This window comes from Dermochelys coriacea, chromosome 1 (genome assembly GCF_009764565.3).
Source record: "Dermochelys coriacea isolate rDerCor1 chromosome 1, rDerCor1.pri.v4, whole genome shotgun sequence".
In the NCBI taxonomy this organism is placed as follows: Eukaryota; Metazoa; Chordata; order Testudines; family Dermochelyidae; genus Dermochelys; species Dermochelys coriacea.
The window spans coordinates 8,077,999-8,095,244 of NC_050068.2; the positions used below are offsets into that span (position 1 = coordinate 8,077,999).

The following is a 17,246-nucleotide window of genomic DNA, read 5'->3' on the forward strand; positions in this document are numbered from 1 at the left end:
GGCTCATTCACCTGCACATCTACCAATGTGATATATGCCGTCATGTGCCAGCAATGCCGCTCTGCCATGTACATTGGCCAAACTGGACAGTCGCTACGTAAAAGAATAAATGGACACAAATCAGACGTCAAGAATTATAACATTCAAAAACCAGTCGGAGAACACTTCAGTCTCTTTGGTCACTCGATTACAGACCTAAAAGTGGCAATTCTTCAACAAAAAAAACTTCAAAAATAGACTCCAAGGAGAGACTGCTGAATTGGAATTAATTTGCAAACTGGATACAGTTAACTTAGGTTTGAATAAAGACTGGGAGTGGATGTGTCATTACACAAAGTAAAACTATTTCCCCATGTTTATTCCCCACCACCACCACTGTTCCTCAGACGTTCCTGTTAATTGCTGGAAATGGCCCACCTTGATTATCACTACAAAAGGTTCCCCCTGCCCCCCGCTCTCCTGCTGGTAATAGCTCACCTTACCTGATCACTCTTGATACAGTCTGTATGATAAAACACCCATTGTTTCGTGTTCTCTGTGTATATAAAATCTCCCCACTGTATTTTTCACTACATACATCCAATGAAGTGAGCTGTAGCTCACGAAAGCTTATGCTCAAATAAATTTGTTAGTCTCTAAGGTGCCACAAGTACTCCTTTTCTTTTTGTGGATACAGACTAACACGGCTGCTACTCTGAAACCTGTTAGGAAGTGTAGCAGAGGTGCTTTTGCAGAACTGGGATTAGACATAATTAGAAGTGTCACAATGTTGTCACAATTTAAACATGAATGGAATGGAGGATGGATCTAGTCTGTTCTCAGTGGTACCAGATGACAGAACAAGGAGTAATGGTCTCAAGTTGCTGTGGGGGAGGTTTAGGTTGAATATTAGGAAATACTATTTCACTAGGAGGGTGGTGAAGCTGTGGAATGGGTTACTGACGGAGATGGAGGAATCTGCTTCCTTAGAAGTTTTTAAGATCAGGCTTGACAAAGCCCTGACTGGGATGATTTAGTTGGGGATTGGTCCTGCTTTGAGCAAGGGGTTGGACTAGATGACCTCCTGAGGTCCCTGCCAACCCTGATATTCTATGATTCTATGAATGTTACTCACCTTCCAAGGAACTGAGAAATTTGAGCTTTTTTAAAAAATGCCAAACTGATGACCAAAAGGAGAAAAAGAGTGCTTCCAATTACAGTTCCCAAAGTGATGTTGTTATTGGAAACTTGGAAAGAAACAAACACAGAACATTACACTTTGCAGTCAGACTTACAGATACAAATGTCATAAATATTTAAGTAGCAAATGTAGCTTGTCATTATACGGAGTGTGCATGTCTCTCTCTCACACACACATACAGACAGAGCTATCTTGTGTAAATTATGTAACAATACTAATAAAGGAGGTTTGTCAGGACCCTCAAACATGCAAACTTTGCAAAAACACATCTGTCTAATTAACGGTCTGAGGAAACCTCTTGCTTTACCTTTGAAATTGCTTGCTTCAGAAGTTTTTTGGATGGACGTTATTGTTATACTAACACAATAAATAAGGGAGGAGAAATTTGGGCTACTTCAGGTGTTCTCAAACTTCAATGCACCATGACCCCCTTCTGACAATAAAAATTACTACACGACCCCAGGAGTGGGGACCAAAGCCTGAGCCCACCCAAGCCCCACTGTCCCAGGTGGGGAGGCCAAAGCCAAACCGCAAAGGCTTCAGCCCCAGGCAGGAGGCCTGTAACCTGAGCCTCACCATCTAGGGTTGAAGCCCAAGGTCTTCAGCTTCAGTCCCAGACAGTGGGGCTTGGGCTTTGGTCCCAGACCCCAGCAGCCTCACCATCTAGGGTTGAAGCCCAAGGTCTTCAGCTTCGGTCCCAGACAGTGGGGCTTGGGCTTTGGTCCCAGACCCCAGCAGCCCTGGCGACCCCATTAAAACTGGGTCACGACCCACAGTTTGAGAACTGCTTGGCTAGATGGATCACTTTGTGAACACATCCAAGGGTCCCCAACGGCAGATGGAAGATGGGCCATCGGACATCTGTCACTGTACCACTTGAAAACCACTCCACCAGACTTCATGACTTATTAAGGGTTGGGGTATTTTACTAGCCTGTTGCAAATGTGTGTAAGTGCTTGAGACTAAATAAAGTGTAGCTTTAAGTAAGAGCACTTTTGCATTGTACTGCTTGTGTCAACCATCTATCAGGCGGACGGCTGTGTCCTCATTGATTTATTTCCTGCCACTGCTTTGCCAAGAATGAAGTTACCAAAAGCTTTGGGTTTAGAAAACCTTGGGTAACAGGCAGACATCATTAGAAGTTCTGTGAAGCAGAACTGTCTGGGCCAGTAGGGTGCTAAGAGAATAATGTTGGCTCTGTTGCGATGTATCTTTCCTACAACTTGTGGAAATAGGGGAATGGAAGGAAAGGCATACTTGAGGTTGTTCATCCAGGACAGCAGAAAACAGATGGCTTCTCTGGAACAATGTAGGTCAAGCTTTCTGATAGTTCAAGATGCAAAAAGGTGTATCCCACTGTGTAAATATCTCACTTAGGACTATGATGTGGACATCCCACTCACGGTTTGCTGAGAAGTTTCTGCTTAGTCTGTTGGCAAAGACGTTGTGAACACAGGTGCCGGAACTGCGGGTGCTACCGCACCCCCTGGCTTGAGAGCCATTGAACCAGAATGATCTTATGCTATGATATGACTACATCATATGGCTTCTCAAATATAGAACAGAAATATTTATTGAACTCTTCAGTCTTTTCTGTATCATGATGTGGCTCCTGATGCACCAGTTTCAGAGACTGACGACTTCCAGACAGAGGAGACAAGACCTTGCTCCTCCTTGTTTGTTTATATAGACGACAGTGGTGATATTGTCTGACATTATCTATATGTGGAGCAAGCGTATGAGAAGAAGGAAGGTCTTGCACGCAGACCTCCCTCAGTTCCAGTACATCTATATGTAGTCTGACCTCTCGTGGGGTCCAGGTACCATGAGCAGTGTGGTTGTCCACATGAGCACCGTACTCCAGGAGGGAGGCATCCATCACAATGATGGCTCTGGGGGTGGGAGGGCTGAATGGAACACCCACCAGGACCATTTCCAGGTTCGACTACCAGTCAAGGGAGGTGATAACTCTGGTAAAAATGGCCACCTTGGAGTTGATGTGGTCCTTGTTTGGCTGATAGATCAAGCAGAACTAGGCATTGCAAGTAAAGTAGGTATATGCAGCCACACAGATGAATATAATTAATATAATGAATGAATATAAATGAGAAGCTAGGAACTGTAGAAAATTGACAAGGGGAACAAAAGGACACAAAGAGAAATTTATGAGCCAGCAGAGGTCAGGACAATAAGTAGGAATTATTTAAGGAACAAAAAGAATTCTAAAAGTGGTACTGATCCATTACTAGATGCAAATGATAAACTTATCCATAATGCAGAAAAGTCAAAAGTATTCAATAAATATTTCTATTCTGTATTTGATGTTTGATGTATTTGATATATGATGTAGTCATATCATATGATGTTGATGAAACACTTTCCATTCGGATAGAAGGATATTAAGCAGCTCCACTAAAGTTAAACATTTTTAATTGGCAAGTCCAGATAACTTTCATCCAAGTCTTTGCCTACATCTCTGGGGATCATACTGTCACTGGCCACTGTTGGAAGACAGAATACTTATATGGACTATTGGTCTGACACAGTGTGGCCATTCTTTTTTGTTCTTAAATTCCAGCCTACATGCATAAGGTGTAGAAAAAGTCATATCCCAAGAGATGATGTATGTCCAGCTAGAGGAAAAAGGTGTAATGAATACACAAATTATGGACATTTTGTAGTGTTTACCACACCAAAGCAGTCAGGGAGTTGACTTATATTACAGATAATCAAGAACCATTATTCCCCTGATCTATCACATGTGATGGATGACACAGAGTCTGCCTGGAGAGTGTAACTGAATATTCATGGAAAGACGATCAACTTAAAAATGGACTTTGGAGCTGATTTTACAGTCATCTCAGAAGGGACTTACAATAACCTTGAAGCCCTCATAAAGCTGAAGTCACATGACACAGCTCTGACTAGCCCTGGAGATACTCTGAACTGTCTGGGCCAGTATACCACAAAAATAACTTACAAAAAGAAAAGTTTTGCATTCAGAGTGCATGTGATCAAAAGCGCAAAGACCACCAATCTTCTCAGCTGCAGCATGGCATCCACGATGGGCCTAGTAAGAAAGGTGGAAGAACTCAATGGAGGATTTGATGTTTCTGAACTTTTGAAAGGACAGTACAAATCAATGTAAGAGACAATGCTGCACCATAAAAGGTACAAAACCTGTACAAGACAGACCTTGGAAGAGACTAGCTGCAGATTTATGCAAATTCAGAGGACATCGTTACCTGATTGTAGTGAACTATTTTTCCAAGTAAATAGAAATAATGTACTTGAAAGACATAACAGGTTGCAATGTTCTTGATAAACTAAAGTGTACTTTTGCTCATTTTGCTTTTCCAGAATAACTAGGGACAGACAACGGATCAAAATTCACTGCAGCAGAATGTAAGTCATCCTGAACAAAATATGATTTTGACTATATTACTAGAAGCCCACATTACCCACAAGCAAATGGAGAAGCTAAGAGAGCTGTACAGACAGCCAAGAAAGTCTGACAGCAGAAAGATCCATTCCTGGCAACTCTGACCTACAGATCAAACCACCAGCAGCTACTGGATATAGTCCAGCACAACTCCTGATGGGAAGACAACTCAGAAATCTGTTCCATCTTTGGAAAAGAATCTATCCCCAAAGTGGCCAGACATGAAGAGAGTAGCCAAATTGGATAAAAGAGCTAGAAGAGCTTATGAACACTTTTACAACAGACATCACTCAGAGAACTGCCAGGTCTAGAACCTGGTGACTATGTTCTGGATGGAGAAAAAGAATGGACAACTCCACCCATCGTAAAGAAAAATAATATAGTGCCCAGATCATATGTAATCATATGTGACTGTGGAGAGTTCAACAAAAACTGTCAACAGCTACAGTTTGTGCCTCAGAAAGAAAAAAGAAGACAACGACTCAAGGATTCCAGACTCACCACATCTCGTCATTGCAAGTAATGGACAGCCAGATGACCAAGTTGTTACATATTTGGGTCATGTAATTAGAAAACCAATATGATTCAGACATGCTTAACAGACTGATCCATATTGAACTTCAAAAACAACATGATAGTGTAAATTTTGCAAATGGTAGGAATGTAGAACATAAAAGGGGAGCTGTAATAGAATACTAGACTGTATTGTACTGTTTCATCACTAGGTGGCACTGTGCACAGCATTGTTATTTAAGCTAACCTCAGGCATCTCTGGCAGAGCATTCAAAGATCTTGTGATGAACACATCTGGTGTACCAAAGCTCTGTAGCCCGTCCATATCTGTTACAGCGGTAAGACAGTGGTTAGCAAACTTTTTAGAAGTGTGGCTCTCTTACAGATACAGTGGGTGCTGCAGGGCTCTACCCTGGGTCCAGTACTACTCAACATTTTTATTAATGACTTGGATAATGGAGGGATCCAGATAAGCTCCCTACCCGAAATGGAAGTCGAAGTGTCTGTCATCAGCTTCTTGGTTGATAAAGATGGAGAAAACAATTCATACTGGAGAGGACCCTTCCACCAATTTAACAATGAAATGACTTGATAGGGGACCTGCACCCTTGTGTTTATGTGATGTCTATTGGGTAGATAAACAGATTTTACCCCCATTGTATGCAGCATACATGAAATCTGGCATGCTTTGTGATATATGTGCAGAGGACCATGTGATCTTGAAGTGTGAGCCAGACTCTTACTGATGTTTGAGGGTGAGCCTGCAGCTGGCTGATGGGATTGACTAAGATGTTGAATCTGTCCTGAGGTAGATATGCCTGAACTCGGGTTTGACTTGGGTGCAAAGTTGTAGAATCTGATGGATGGAGCTGTTTAATTGCTGAAGTGATGTTACTTGAATGAGCCAATCATTAAAGTGTGGGTATACTTATAGATTCATAGATTGCAAATCCAAAAGAGACTATTGTCCTCATCTAGTCCGACCTCACATATAACACAAGCCAAATAACTTTCCCAAAATAATTCCTAGAGAAGATCTTTTAGAAAAACATTGAGTCTTCATTTAAAAATTGTCAGTGAGGGAGGATCCACCACAATCTTTGGTAAATTGTTCCAGAGATTAATTACCCTCACTGTTAAAAACGTATGCCTTATTTCCAGTCTGACTGTGTCTAGCTTCACTTTCCAGCCATTGGATTGTGTTATACCCTTCTCTGCTAGATTGAAAAACCTGTTATTAAATATTTGTCCTCCATGTAGGTACTTATAAACTGTAATCAAGTCGTCCCTAAACCTTCTTTTTGTTAAACTAAAGAGATTGAGTTCCTCAAGTCTATCACTATAAGGCATGTTTTCTAATCATTTAATCATTTCTGCGACTCTTAAATCCTCTTCAGTTTATCAATATCCTTCATTAAGTGAGGGCACTAGAACTTGACACAGTATTCAATCAGTGGTTGCACCAGTGCCAAATGTACAGGTAAAATAATTTTTCTAGGATCGCACCAGTTCTTTCAGCCACCATATCACATGGGGAGCTCATGTGCAGTTGATTATCCACTACAACCACCAAATCTTTTACAGAGTCACTGTTTTGCAGGTGACTAACCCATCCTGCCAGTATGGCCAAATTATTTGTTCCTAGATGTGTACTTATAAATAGTTTTATGCCAAGAACATTTCACTGTGGGACCCCTGTAGAAAAACACACTCTCAATGATGATTCCTCATTTACAGTTACATTTTGAGATCTGTAAATTAGACAGTTTTTAATCCATTTAATGTGTGCCATATTAATTTTATATTGTTCTAGATTTTTAATCAAAATGTCATGTGGTACCAAGTCAAACATTTTACTGAAGTCTAAGTGTTTTACCTCAACATTATTATTTTTATCAACCAAACTTGTAATCTCTTCAAAAAACATATCAACTTAGTTTGACAGGATCTATTTTCTACAAACCCATGTTGATTGTCATTAATTTTATTACACTCCTTTAAGTCTTTATTACTCAAGTCCCACATCAGCCGCTCCACTATCTTGCTGGGATTAATATCAGTCCTATAATTACCCACATCATCTCATTTACTGTTTTTAAATATTGGCACAACATTAGCTTTCTTCAGGAACTTCCCCAGTGAACATCAATATTAATAATCCAGCGAACTCCTCAGCCAGCTCTTTTACGATTCCTCAATGAAAGTTACTAGTACCTGCCAATTTAAAAATGTCTAACTTTAGTAGCTGCTGTTTAACATCCTCCTGAGATATCAGTGGAATAAAAAGAGTGTTATCATCATCATATGATGAGATTACAACATCTGATTTTCCACAAATGCAGAACAGAAATATTTATTGCACATCTCTGACTTTTCTGCTTTATTATTGATAATTCTACCATTTCATCAAAAATGGACCAGAACAATGATCAGAATTCTTTTTGTTCCTAATATATTTTTAAAAAACCTTCTTCTTACTGTAGAGTCATAGAATCGTAGGAATGGAAGGGACCTTGAGAGGTCATTTAGCCCAGTCACCTGCACTCATGGCAGGATTAAGTATTATATAGACGATCCCTGACAGGTATTTGTCTAACGTGCTCTTGAAAATCTCCAATGATGGAGATTCCACTACTTCCTTAGACAATTTATTTCAGTGCTTAACTACCCTGACAGCTAGAAGTTTTTTCTAATGTCCTATATAAACCACCCTTGTTGCAATTGAAGCCCATTGCTTCTTGTCCTATCCTCAGAGGTTAAGGAGAACAATTTTTCTCCCTCCTCCTTGTAGAAACCTTTTATGTACTTGTCAGGGTTCCCTCCCCACTCTGAACTCTAGGGTACAGATGTGGGGACCCACATGAAAGACCCCTTAAGCTTATCTCTACCATCTTAAGTTAAAAACTTCCCCAAGGCACAAATTCTTCCTTGTCCTCGGAATGGTACCACTGCTGCCACAAAGTGAGTTAGACAAAGATTTAGGAAAAGGACCACTTGGAGTTCCTGTTTCCCCAAAATATCCCCCCAAGCCCCTTCACCCCGTCTCCTGGGGAGGCTTGAAAGTAAACAAGGTGAGCACAGACCAGCCCCTTGTGTTTTTAGGACTAAAAACCAATCAGGCTCTTAAAAGCAGAACTTTATTATAAAGAAGAAGTAAAAGAAGCACCTCTGTAAAATCAGGATGGAAGGTAATTTTACACGGTAATCAGATTAAAAACACAGAGGATTCCCCTCTAGGCAAAACTTAAAGTTACAACAACAAAAAAACAGGAATAAACCTCCCTCTTAGCCTAGGGAAAAGTCACAAGCTAAAACAAAAGATAATCTAATGCATTTCCTTCCTATTACTTACAATTTGCAATGTTAGATGCTTAGTTCAGGTATGGCTTTAGGAGATGTATTTTCTCTGCCCTGGTTCCTCACTGTGCCGGAGAGAAAAACAAAGAAACCCAAAACAAAAACTTTCCCTCACAGATTTTAAAGTATCTTCTCCCCTTATTGGTCCTTTTGGTCAGGTGCCAACCAGGTTATCTGAGCTTCTTAACCCTTTACAGATAAAGGAGGGATTTTATGCTACCCTTAGCTGTATGTTTATGACAGTACTTGACAACTGTTATGTCCCCTCTCAGTCTTCTGTTCTCCAGACTAAACAAACCCAGTTTTTTCAATCTTCCCTCATAGATCATGTTTTCTAGAAATGTAATAATTTTGTTGCTCTTCTCTGGACTTTTTCCAATTTGTCCACATCTTTCCTGAAATGTGGCACCCAGAACTGGACACAATACTCCAGTTGAGGCCTAATCAGCACGGAGTAAAACGGAAGAATTACTTCTTGTGTCTTGCTTACAACACTCCTGCGAATACATCCCAAATTATGCTGAACTATGCTGAACTATGATGTTTGCTTTTTTTGCAACAGTGTTACACTGTTGACTCATATTTAGCTTGTGGTCCACTATGACCCCTAGATCACTTTCCACAGTACTCCTTCTTAAGCAGTCATTTCCCATTTTGTATGTGTGCCACTGATTGTTCCTTTCTAAATGGAGTACTTTACATTTGTCCTTGTTAAATTTCATCCTGTATACTTCAGACCATTTCTCCAGTTTGTCCTGATCATTTTGAATTTTAATCCTATCCTCCAAAGCACTTGCAGCCCCTTGCAGCTTGGTATAATCCACATCCACAAACTTTATAAATGTACTCTCTATGCCATTATATAAATAATTGAAAAAGATATTGAACAGAACCGGACCCAGAACTGACCCCTGTGGGATCCCACTTGATATGCCCTTCCAGCTTGACTGTGAACACTAATAACTTATAGTAGCTCCATCTACCCTTGTTTGTTTATGAGAAGGTCATGTGAAACAGTATCAAAAGCCTCACTAACGTCAAGATGTACCACATCTACTGCTTCCCCCCATCCACAAGGGTCGTTATCCGTCAAAGAAAGCTATTTAGTTGGTTTGACATGATTTGTTCTTGACAAATCCATGCTGACTGTTACTTATCCTCTTACTGTCTTCTAGGTGTTTGCAAATTGATTGCTTAATTATATGCTCCATTATCTTTCTGGATACTGAAGTTGAGCTTACTTGTCTGTTTTTCCCCATCCTTAACTCTGCTGACCATAGCTTTCTCCTTGTGTCCCTTTGCTTACTGATCAATTTTTTTACAATTTCTAACTTTTGATTTATTACTATCAACCACCCATTCCTTCCATTTATTATATACAATAATTATGTAATAGAATAGAATATACAATTATTTCTTTCATTTGCTATTCATTATTTTATATATTATTATTTGGTTTCCCTATTTTCTCAAGTGAGCAGCACTTTGTGAAAACTCTTGGGCCTACTGATAGACTGAAGGGCAATATTCTGTACTGATAGAGGGAATTTCCCACTTGGAATTTCAGGTACTTTCTGTTTGCCAGGTTGTTATGTGAAAATACCCATCCTGAGCTGTAAGCCAGTCCTGAGGCTCTAAGGATGGAATTATAGAGGCTAGGGTTACCATCCTGAACTTGAAACAGCAGGTGAAGGCATTAAGCTGCCTCAAGTCCAGGACTGGGCATCAGCTTCCTCCCTCCGCCCCCCACCATCTTCTTCAGGATTAGATAATAACGAGAAAAAACCCTTCCCGCTGAACTTTAGAGGCACTTCTTCCACTGCTCCATGATTTAGAAGTGAGTCCACTTCCTGCTATAAGAATGTCTTGTCATAGGGGCCCCCTGAATTGGAAAGAATGAATATGCCACTTCTGAAGGTGGAGCTAGTTTGACAGATATCCCAAGCTGAACTATGGACTCTGCTCTTACCGGCACTGATGAAGTATACCAGTATCAGTGGTTGGTACTGTGGATGAAATTCTCACCACCAAAGACAGTAGTGATGATTCAGGCTGAGCACTCACCATTAGGTTGCTTGGTACTGCAAATGACTTCTGTGTTGAGAAGTTTGGTACCGAGTGGTCGTCAACCCCAGAGTCATGGTGCAGTTTGCATTCCAAGGATTCACTAAAGTTGGTATCGGAAAGTCAGCAACAGGGGAAGTATGGAACTTGATTTGATATGGTATCAGCATTGCTCAGCAACATGTCTCTGTGAGGCTGTCAGAGAGACCCGCTCTGGGCCATGAACTTTCTTGAGAAAGGAGGTTGAGGCAGTCTTTTTCTATGAGGTCGTGATTCGTGTGACCTAGACTTGTGCTCTCCAGTGCAGCATTGTTCTCTTTTACCCCTTTCAGTTGACTTAGATGCTTTTCTGGTCTCAGCAGACACCTTCTTAGTTGAGAGAGCCTGGGAGCTTGGAGTTGAGCTGGAGCTCACAGGAACACTGTGCAATGAAGGCTGCTCAAGCCTACCAGGGCCTTTCTTCTCCAGATCTGAGGGCTGAAGAATAATGTAAGGCAAGCCTCTCTCACCATCTGTGTCTTTTTATAAACAGAATGCAAACAAAACTTCTGTCAGGGATGTGCCCTTCCATGAGGCAAAAAAGACACCTTGAGTATCCATCGTTCAGAGGAATGGCTGCATTGCAAGATGGGCAAGTCTTGATGCCAGGAGTCTTCGGTTCATTCACAAGGGCTATATCCCGGTACCAGGTAAATCCCTAACTAAGAATTATTTTTTAAATATATACTAATGGGCACTAACAAATACTAATACCATGCTAAGCTGACACTATACTAATTAACTAGTTATTTACAAAAGCAGTTTTTGGGTCAAACAGTGTGCAAGAGATATGGATATAGTGTTACAAGCATTACATTTCACTGCAATGGGCAATAAGGAGTAACTGAGGGATGGTTGGGCCCCCTCCACTTTATGCCTTCTCGTGGGAATGTGTGAGGACGTGTAAGGTGCAGACATATCCCAAGGACACTGCAGGCCAAAATAATCTGAACTTGATTGTGTGGGACACATGCATTACAGAAGTGGACTATCTGTGGACTATCATTTGAAGAAGAACTGGGGATATGGGAATTTAGTGAGTTTACAAAAAGAATTGGAAAGTAACACTTGGTTAAAAGGAATGGGTGACTCAACCCACATTGGGGGATGTAGGCTTATAGTCAGATAGACAAATGCTACATAAGTGAATAGAGAAAGTTCAAGGGCTTTGAGTAGGAATAATTGGGACCAAAGTGCTACACAGGAAAAAAAAAGAAGTGCATGACATTCTTTCCCATACTCTTTTGCCTCTGGTGTCCATTTAGGGCCAGATTACGATACCCTTACTTATATTGAATAGTACCATAATACCCCAAGATCCTACTGAAGGCAGTGGAGCCATTTCTGGAGTAAGGTATGTTATGATAATTGGTCTATAAATTTTACCTGCTTGGGAATTAACCATGAAAAGAAGGCCAATTTATTTAAAATAAAGAATTTTATAAACAGGTACAAGAAAACCATACAGAGAGACTGAATTAGTCCAAACGATAAAGGCCTACTGATATGGTTCAATGACTGTGCTGAGATTGGATTTCATAAGAAAATGTGAGAACAAAGTTGTCTATGCCAAGTTTACGAAAACAGATTTAACTGGTGAACAAAATAATGAGGGAATGAACCAGGGGGTCACCCAATGAAATTAATAGCCAATATGTTTAAAACAAACAAAAGGAAGTACTTTTTTACACAATGCATAGCAACCCATGGAACTTGTTGTCAGAGAAATATTGTGAAGGCCAAAAGTATAACTGGGTTCAAAAAAGAAATAGATAAATTCATGGAGGGTAAGTCCATCAATGGCTACTAGCCAAGATAGTCAGGGATGCAATCCTATGCTCTGGGGCTATGGCTACACTACAGAGCATACAGCGGTGGAGCTGCACCGATGCAGTTGCACTGCTGTAGTGCTGCTAGTGCAGATGTTCTAAGCCGACAGGAGAGAATTCTCCCGTTGACTTAATTACTCCAGCCCCCATGAGTGGTGGTAGCTATGTTTGCAGGAGAAGCTCTCTCACCGACATAGCACTGTCCACACCGGCACTTAGGTTGGTGTAACTTACATTGTTGGGGGGGTAGCTTATTCATACCCCTGAACAACATAACTTATACTGATGTAAGCTGTAGTATGTACATAAACTGGGTGTCCCTAAGCCTCTGACTGCCAGAAGCTGGGAGTGGACGACAGGGGATGGATCACTTGATGATTGCCCTCTTCTGTTCATTCCCTCTGAGGCATAGGCCACTGTTGGAAGACAGGATATGAGGCTAGATAGACCATTGATCTGACCCAGTATGGCGGTTCTTATGTTCTTATCTCATCTTCCCTGACATCAAGACATAAGGAACAGACCAGTCTGAATGATTGTCTTCCAGACAGGAAGGCCATTAGTCCTTCCTCTTGTGTAAGGAACTTAGTTTTTCATCTGTGAGACCTGAAAGTCACTATATCATCATGATATCCAGTCCTCAGCCCATAAGGGGGGATACCTAATTGTCAGTACCTCAGAGGCACAAAAGATCCTGTTCTGTCTTCCTTTTCTTTTTGTGTTACTTTCTATCCAACTATTTTTCCTGCTATCCTCTCTCTCACTTTTTTGGCTTTTCATCAGATCCTAAAATCAACAGAACTGCACACATCAGCACAGCGAGACGAGATAGCCCATCCATCCCTTGCCCTGTCTGAGCAGAAAAGACCCAACCAGATGATGTTCCTGACTGGAATGTGATTCAGGGTCCAATCAACAGATGTTGTGGCTGACCTGCCAGCCTAAAGCATCCATTTGTGACCGACCAGCCTACCCAAGTGTCCCAAGAACATCAACAAACACTATATTTCCGCCACTTTTTCTATCCTCTCTCTCTTACACCTTGTGTGTGTCCGTCTGTTAAAAGCAGAAATGAATACCCTTCATACATCAGGGCTGAGAATAAAATTAACCCTTTCCCTTTCATCAAAGAAAGGCTGTTGGTAAAAATAAGACACTGATATTTTGCCTCAAAAAAAAAGAAAGACTTTAATAAGATTTAATTGTTTATACTGCATAATCACTCAATTTCGGTTTCAATGTAAATGCTTGTTTTGATTTCTTGCTCTTTTTTGTGATTGATCAATAAACTTCCAATTTTAGAATGAATGCTTTTGGATGTTTGCCAAGAAACTGAGTAAACCAGGGTCTCTATGGACCCCCCTCCCCATGAAATTTTGTAATACTGTTTCAATGTTGGACAGTGAAAGCATTTATAACATCTTTAACTCTTTTGGCCCTAGAGATTAATACAACAGGTACTAATTGGTTTGAGTAAGATATCTGAATCAGGCCTTCTGGGTTTTGTATAAATAATGACTTCCAGTTCTTTTCAAGGGCAGCCCCAAGTTGATCACATTGTTATAGTGCAGGCTGGAATTGACAAAGATGTGGGTGACATCTGCCAGGTTTACATTACGGTACAAGTTACAGCTTCCTGGCCTTAGACTAAAAAGATATCACAATTCATCCACCCCATATCAAGAATTCAACAGCAGTGATGGGACAAGTAAAGCCACAAGTCAGTAATCAGAATAAGGGTGAACAAGCCTCACAGCTAAAGATACAGACACACTTGCGTATTTGCCTAATATTTCCCTCCAACTAGCATGACTTCCATCTTATGAGTTACAGCCAGTTTGCTCTCATTCCAGTTTTTCTCTTAGTCAGACTCTGGGAAAGCAGACACCTCAGAATCTGGGTCCAAGAAGAAGACATTGTAGAGCTGAATCAGTCAGTACACAGATGATAATGCAGTTCCTATGGCCTAGTATGAGCTTTCAGACAGTTCCATAGAGTTTGTTTATACGCCATTTGTCTCGCACGTTCATGGTAAGTGAGAAGTACCAGTGTTAGTTAACAACAGGGAAACCCCTTCCAGTCCTAGTTTCAGACTGCTGTATTTGATAAATATCTGTTAATAACAATACCTAACTTATCCAAGTTCCAGGGAAAGCCTAGCCATTAAAAAGATAATAGTTCAGTGTGGAGAAAGAGATTTATCCCTGATACATATTAACAGGAGAGTTTAGGACAAGATGGTAGGGGCAGAGAGTAAGGAAGTGATCCCACTTTATCTTACAACCTTCTGTTGGCTGCTTTTTCTGGTACACTCCCTTCAGATGTAAGTTATGTTTATATTGCACATCCAGTGAGTGCCTAGTTGGAGCAAGGTACATTACTTTACCACCTACCGCCCACAGGCAGTTTCTGCCAGCATAAGTCACTGAGGAATGTGTCCTAGAAGTTTTCTTTGGGAGATGCACCTGCTTTCACCAGTTCTAAATTTGACCCACTGATTAATTACTTAAAATTATTTTTAAAAAAATTAGATAAGTTCATGGAGGATAGATCCATCAATGGCTATTAGCCAGGATGGGCAGAAATTCAAAACCATGCTCTTCAGTGTCCCTAACCTCTGTTTGCCAGAAGCTGGGAATGGGCAACAGGGGATGGACCACTTGATGATTACCTGTTCTGTTCATTCGCTCTGAAGCACCTGGCATTGGCCACTTTTGGAAGACAGGATACTGGGCTAGATGGAGCATTGGTCTGACCCACTATGATCATTCTTATGTTCTCTTCACCACATTCCTGTGAGATACTGTTAAATATTATTTCTGTTTTAGAGATGGGAAAACAGAGCCAGAGAGGGGACTTCTCATGGCTACAGAGGAGTTATTGTCAGGGCCAAGATGAGATCTCAGAAGTTCCTAGTTTCCAGGCATGCTCTCACACCATTAGATTTCAATTCTCTCTCTAAAATGTTTGGAATGGTATTAACCAATATAGGAGGATTAAGCAATGGTGAGATGTATTATGGTTATATTATGGGAAAAGAATGAAAGGTGGCGTGTGTTGTTGTTTTTAAGAACAGATGGGAAAATACAACAAGGGAAGACCCTAGCAGCCAAGAAAATCAGAACCTAAAGTAATTGATAAAGAAAAGAAGGACATAAACAGAAAATATAAATATCAATCCATAGTGCTTTACTCAAGGACACAGCCAAGATCAATCCACTCAAAGCAGCTGCAAATCTGATGTTACTAATTTATATATGAATAAATTACCAAATATAAGACTTTATCTAGTTAGAATCCGTTATTTAATTGATTATTGCTTAAATGGTGTTTTACAAAAGGTTTTTCAAATCTTTCACAAAGCAAACTTCCAAAACAAGATTCAACATGCTACATATTATTATACTCAGAAGAACATGAAACATGTTGTTTCCCCTGGAGCAGATACCACGAAACCAAACTTGAGAACTCACTGGTTTGGAGGAGATTTGGTGCAGATTGGAGGTCACTCGTTTGGCATGTGAGAGCAATGTATGTAAGCTCCTCCTTTCAGACTATATGTTTTTAGAGTTTGTCAAGCCAAACTGGCAAGAGAAAGAAAGGTTACCCACTATACAAATATAACTCATGAAAGTGAAGTCTGGAGGCCCATCAGTGAAACAAATAAAAAGACTGGCAACAGCAGACAAACTGATGTTGATGTAACGGAAGATAGAGAAGAAAGTGAACTGTCTAGAGTGCTTAGTTTTTCACAGCACTTACCATTTGGAGTCGGAGGGGGCCCACTGTCAACACTTCCTCCAAATCCTTTGTATCTACAGTCTAGAGGGGCCCACCCAAAATCACAATGGCAGTTTCGGGTTGCTATTGCACACCTGAAATAAAATAAATGTATAAATGGCATGAAACAATAAAATCTAACGGATAGCATTATTAAAGGGCTAATATATGAAAAATTGTAATTTTATTGAATCATGTTGAAAGCACACAGAAGAAAGATAGGTTGCAAGAAACCAACAGCAGAATGCACATGAGAGAGTTTTTTTTTTCTTCTTTCTGTACTATAAAAAGTAGAGACCTGGGTATTCTTATCTTGGAGGAGAATCTTTTATCGTCAGAGCCAGGTGAAGCTGGCTGTATTAACCTGTAGTTCTTGAACTCCATTTATTGCCATCCCAGTGCTTCTGTTTCTATTTTTCCACTGCACCATCTGGTGCTAGGAATGCAGCTTGGAAAGCGGGAGTTGGCTTACTGACTGATTTAAAGTGGAGGAGGAGCCATGGGATTATAAGCAGGTTTTCTACTTCTAGGAGTAAACTGAGGTCAGAACACAATGCTAGTTATCATCATTTAACATTTATTTTGCAGAATTGGCTAAAGAAGACAAAGAAGGATGGGACACCATTGTGCTAGGTGCTGTATGAATGTGTAATAAATGACAGTCCCTGCCCCAAAGAGTTTGGTTAGACCTTGGTTAAACTCAGGTTAATACTCAGTAGTATGGTGACCTCAGATCAGACCAGAAATCAGCCAGATGTTTTTTACACTGTAAAATTGGGTTTTAAGAAAGGATGATTCTTAGCGAAGGTACTACTAATGATCCAGCTCAGAAGGGAGCATGTACATCCTGTCATACTATCATCTTGTTCTTGTTTTAGTTCCCTATTTGTGTGTGATTTAAATAGTAATTGCATCTGTGATCTGCATGGGTCTCCTTATACTGCTGGACTTAAACTCCTGTGAACCTCAGGATGAAAAATGTCCAACTGCAGATGGGTAAGTAATGAAGTAACTGTGCACATTGCTTTTTAGTGGCTGACTG

General features: G+C 40.5%; 1 protein-coding gene across 1 annotated transcript in view; it reads right to left on the reverse strand.

The window, feature by feature from the left end:
* Positions 1–14,285: 14,285 nt before the first annotated feature.
* The window catches only part of LOC122457847 (disintegrin and metalloproteinase domain-containing protein 21-like), a 76,905-nt gene continuing 73,944 nt past the window's right edge, over positions 14,286–17,246 (reverse strand). The window contains 3 exon segments of the mRNA XM_043503940.1: positions 14,286–14,320; positions 16,187–16,283; positions 16,285–16,299. Of these exon segments, the coding sequence (XP_043359875.1) occupies positions 14,286–14,320; positions 16,187–16,283; positions 16,285–16,299 (147 nt within the window).